This window comes from Haliotis cracherodii, unplaced genomic scaffold, assembly GCF_022045235.1.
Source record: "Haliotis cracherodii isolate W230 unplaced genomic scaffold, xgHalCrac1.p SCAF_6, whole genome shotgun sequence".
NCBI classification, from domain to species: Eukaryota; Metazoa; Mollusca; class Gastropoda; order Lepetellida; family Haliotidae; genus Haliotis; species Haliotis cracherodii.
Window position 1 is genome coordinate 49998445 of NW_027266319.1, and position 5361 is coordinate 50003805.

The 5361-nt window shown below is 46.2% G+C and overlaps 1 protein-coding gene across 1 annotated transcript; it reads left to right on the forward strand.

Annotated features, from left to right (window-relative positions):
• Positions 1 to 205: 205 nt before the first annotated feature.
• Positions 206 to 3625, forward strand: LOC139444703 (melatonin receptor type 1B-B-like). The gene is made up of 2 exons (XM_071225632.1): positions 206 to 458; positions 2805 to 3625. The coding sequence occupies exons 1-2, from the start codon at positions 206 to 208 to the stop codon at positions 3614 to 3616; spliced, it is 1065 nt and encodes a 354-aa protein (XP_071081733.1). The 3' UTR covers positions 3617 to 3625.
• The last annotated feature ends 1736 nt before the right edge of the window (positions 3626 to 5361 follow it).

Here is a 5361-nt window from a genome sequence, read left to right on the forward strand (position 1 = left end):
TTTATTCAACCTTTCATATAATCTTTATGGGCATTTATCAAACCATATTTGCATATCATAACCTTAAGGTTCGGATATCATTGCAGGTCCATTTATCCTCGTGAGAAGACCACTGTCTGACCACTCATTCTACCAACCTCTGAGAACATCCATGTGAGGCCAATTGGTCAGCCTGACCGAATTCAAGTGGACGGCCGGAGACAGAATGGACACTAAGGACAACGTCACTCGGCTGACATTTGGACGTCACGAATTCTTGACCATCCAACCAGAAATTGCGATTCCGATTCTGTTTATACTAGGACTTGCCACTCTTGCAGGAACCTTGGGGAATGGTTTGATTCTGGCGTCCGTGGCAACGAGGAAGTCTCTCCACAACGTGGAGTCCATCTTCATAGTCAACCTGGCCTGCTCCGACCTGTATGTGACGGCGCTAGCGAACCCAATGAGCATCATAGGTGAGGCGATCCGTGAAGATCCGGGGTAGAATAGCAACCTATGCTTGTCGTAAGAGGCGACTTACGGGATCGGGTGGTCAGGCTCGCTGACTTGGTTGATACATGTCATCATATTCCAATTGCGCGGATCGATGCTCATGATATTAATCACTTGACTGTCTGTTCCAGACTCGACTATTTACAGACCGCCGTCATATAGCTGGAATATTGCTGAGTTAATCTGTCATGTCAGTCTTCAGACGTTTACCGCTTTTTGAAACCCACAAGAACGGCTATGGCGCTGACATTCCCAGAAACACAATCGGGGCAAACCCATCTTCCCCGAGGTAAGGGAGTTAACTGACTGTAAACTTCCAGTTTCCACCCTTGCCAAACTGCGCTGGAATTTCTGGGCTCGATCGAAGCGCCACCTGTGGCTATTACGAGTCATGATCCTTCTATGCCCCCCACTTGTGACCAATCAGATTCCACCTCTCATATCACTTACACTTGCTTCAAACAAAATGGCGTCGCCAAGTGAAGACGATCTGATCAATAATCAAGATCTATTTTGTAATAAAACGGGTCTTACTTCGCGAAGTGCAACAAATCACGTGAGCACATTGATTAAAAACATAAAATGATTAGGAAAATATCGGTTGACGGTAAGTTGTCGGTACACATGTTTTGCAAATCCCGCAATCGGACGACATCTGCACGGCAGTTTACGAACCGGATATCTATTTCGTTACTCGATTTTGATTGTACTATGCGTAGACTCGTTAGTCAAGCCAAAATAAAATTCCATAATTCCAGCCCAGTTCGCCAAGGGTAGAAACTGGACTATTATAGTCAGTTAACTCCCTTGCCTCGGGAAGATGGGGCGAACCAGGATTTGAACCCACGATCATAGGTTTCCGACGTGCCCAAGAGACGCAACTCTGCAAAGCGAATTGTGGCTATGCTGATTACAAAAAAAAAGTTTGGCTAAAAATTCCAAACAACCATTATTTATCTTTCTGTTTTCCTATCATCACAGAAAAAAATGGTAATTTGGACAGGTGGCATCAGTATTCCAGCTGAATCACGTGACCTGTAAATAATCGAGTGCGGATCACTCAAACTATTGGGCGAAAGCATGAACAACGGTGTACACCGTTTTGTTTGTTGTTAAACGCCGCGCTCAGCATTATTCCACCTATATTACGGCGGTCTGAAAATAATCCAGTGATTGACATCATGAGCATCGATCATGTGTTACGATTACATGCTATCGGTCATGGTACAAATCCAGACCATACGTTACTTATTTAGTCCAACCAACCACCATAAAGTCTGGACCAGGCAAGCCAACATCCACGATATCCAGTGTATTGTATATCGTCCAGTCGTCTGAGGCGCCGCAATTCGCTGTGCAGAGGTGCGTCCCTTGGGCACGCTAGAAACCTATGATTGTGGGTTCGAATCCTGGTTCGCCCGGATCCGCCCTGTTTCTATGTTTGTTAGCACCATACCTGTGCTCGTGGGTTTCACCGAAGTGGTAAACGTCTGAGGCCTGCATCACTTCGGGCTTTCCTCCCACATGAAGCTGACGCGCCTGGACACTGTTAAAAGCGGCGTTAAACACAACTCACTCACTATTGTGATAAAAACCCGCACCCATTGTCTAGGTTCGTTTCGGAAGTGACGTCAGCACCTCAATCGCTCAATCAGCACAGAATATCTCTCGCTCAGGAGAATATTCTGATTGGGTGGTTATTTCTAGCATCATGATGATGCTATGACCAGGTCGGGGCGGTCGGGTAGCCTAGTGGTTAAAGCGTTCGCTCGTCACGCCAAAGACACGGGTTCGATTCCCGACATGGGTACAATGTGTGAAGCCCATTTCTGGTGTCCTCCGCCGTGATATTGCTGGAATATTGCTAAAAGCGGCGTAAAACCATACTCACTCACCCACTCACTATGACCAGGTCCAGGGTATTTATCTTGATAGAATGGATATATATTACACTGGAAAACAGAGGATGGCGAACCAGTGGTTGATAGCAGTCTTCACCGCTGCACTGGCAATCGCGATTTCGATAAACAACACCGTCAAATATCAAGCTGCTCCAGGAGTACCTGAGTTTGACTTTACGCCGCTTTTAGCAATCTTCCAGCAATGTCACTGCGGGGGACAGCAGAAATGGGTTTCACACATTGTATCCATGAGGGGAATCGAACCCGGGCCTTCGACGTGACGAGGAAGCGCCTTAACCACTAAGCTGTTCCATCGCAACAGTTCTTCTAGGCTCATTCTACCCTAAATCATGGATCGTGTTTGTAGTCTATAAATCTTTTGGTTTTTTTCTCCTTTTTGTATTTCAGCTAAACTTGAGGGCTCCGATTTCTTCGACCGCATCCCAGGACTGTGTCGTGTCATAGGCTCGTTGTGCACGATGTCGTGCGTGGCGTCTCTCATGACCATCGCCGCCATGAGCTGCAACAGATACGTCTTCATCGTCCACCACAGTCACTACAAATCCATCTTCAGCACCCGCAACTGCGTCATCTACTGCGTGCTATTTTATTGTGTCGGCATGTGCCTCGTTCTCCTCAACCTCGCCGACATAGGCGGGCATTCCTTCGACCACAAGAGCCTTGAGTGTATTTGGGAGCGCATGGCGACGTATCCATACACCGTCGTATTCTCCGTCGTCATGGTGTGGATTCCGATCGGCGTCACAGGGATATCCTATGGGCGCATGTACCAACACGTGCGAGCTGTTCGTTCACGGGTACATAATGCACGTGCAACCCACCCCGGATCAAATGATAAGTCAACTGATCGAACTCCAAGCTTCAAACTAGCAAAGACACTGTTTATCATTTACATCGTGTTTTCCGTGTGCTGGATACCGTACGCCTTACTGATCGTCTTGGACTCACGTGACACCTTCCAGCACGAGCTGCACGTGTTTATCGTGGTGTTCGCTCACCTTCACCCGTCCATCAACTGGCTCGTGTATTACGTCACGAACAGGAAGTTCCACAAAGCATTCATCGAAATCCTTGGCCTCAACAAATGTGTTTCTGTACGTCAAGCTGCTCTTTCAACGACCATTCAGCCCCCACAAGGCAGTCACGACAACGGGAGAACTGACATTGCGGTAGTTACCTCCAGAAACATGACGCCATAGTAAAGTTGAATAAAGGATGAATTATCACCATTTTAATATTACCAGTGAAAATGTATCTCGTCCAGTGAACATCACAGAGAAATTGAGCTCAAGCATGTGGAACACATTTTCAGTGATACGAAGAAATAAACTTGTATATTTAAGGTCGACATGATGAAATTTATATATGAGGTCCCTGTCGTGATATTGCTGGAGTATTGCAATAACCGTCGTAAATCCATACTAACTCAGTTAGGGAACACTTTCACTTGGGAATTTATACCGGACCGAAAACACCTAGAGAAATGAGGGGGAACAAAATCCCAGGCCATGGAAACATTTTCCTTGTAAAAACATGGGAGTATTGACATTTTTCACCACCGGAACAGATACTCTTTAACAAAGAGATCATGATCCGTGGCCTGTCGGTACCATGTGCTGGCTCCCCCGGAGCACCCAGAGATTTACATCTACTGAAAAAGAAAAAAGAAAAAAACATTTTGAGGAACCTCTGAAACAGCTCGAAAAGTATTGTTAGGCGACTATGCTTGTCGTAGGAGGCGACTAACGGGATCGGGTGGTCAGGCTCGCTGACTTGGTTGATGCATGCCATCGTATCCCAATTGCGTAGATCGATGCTCATGATGTCAATCACTGGATTGTGTGGTCCAGACTCGGTCATTAACAGACCGCCGTCATACAGTCGGACAATGTTATGTCATTTCACTGACCAGTGTTACATATCACTTAATAATAGCTCAGTGAAATGAAATAAATGGTATTTAACGTTGTGACGTTCATTTGGTGTTTTCGTGGTTTTGTAGGATGTTCTGTGATGTTCCATGAAATTTTAGGTTTCATAACTTTTCATGACGTTTCGTCAATTTGTTTGAATGTGTCGAGGATTTTCGTGACGTTTCATGGCGTTTCAATGAATATAAAAGGTGTTAATCATGTCCTATGATGTGACGAGAAGTCTCATGATGTTTCATCATCTTTCTTTACATTCACTATTTCCACGATGTTTCGTGGTGTTCGTTGGTGTTTCGTGATCTGCAAAGATGTTTCCTTGTCAAATTTTAATGTTTGGAACCGGGGGAAATTCCGGGACGCAATATGTCCCAGCTCAAATTAATGTCCCCGCTCCCCATGATGTTCCCTGATCACGCCCTGTGATGTTCCTTGATCATGCCATATGATGTTCCCTGATCACGACCTATGATGTTCTCTGATCGCGCCCTATGATGTTCCCTGATCATGCCCTATGATGATCCCTGATCTTGTCCTATGATGTTCCCTGATCACGCCCTGTGATGCTCCCGATCTTGACCTTTAATGTTCCCTAATCATCTCCTTTAAAGTTCCCTGATCGCGCCCTATGATGTTCCCTGATCGCGCCCTATGATGTTCCCTGATCGCGCCCTATGATGTTCCCTGATCGCGCCCTATGATGTTCCCTGATCGCGCCCTATGATGTTCCCTGATCATGCCATATGATGTTCCCTGATCGCGCCCTATGATGTTCCCTGATCGCGCCCTATGATGTTCCCTGATCATGCCATATGATGTTTCCTGATCATGCCCTATGATGTTCCCTGATCATGCTCTATGATGTTCCCTGATTGAGCCCTATGATGTTCCCTGATCATGCCCTATGATGTTCCCTGATTGAGCCCTATGATGTTCCCTGATTGAGCCCTATGATGTTCCCTGATCATGCCCTATGATGTTCCCTGATCGCGCCCTATGATGTTCCCTGATCACGC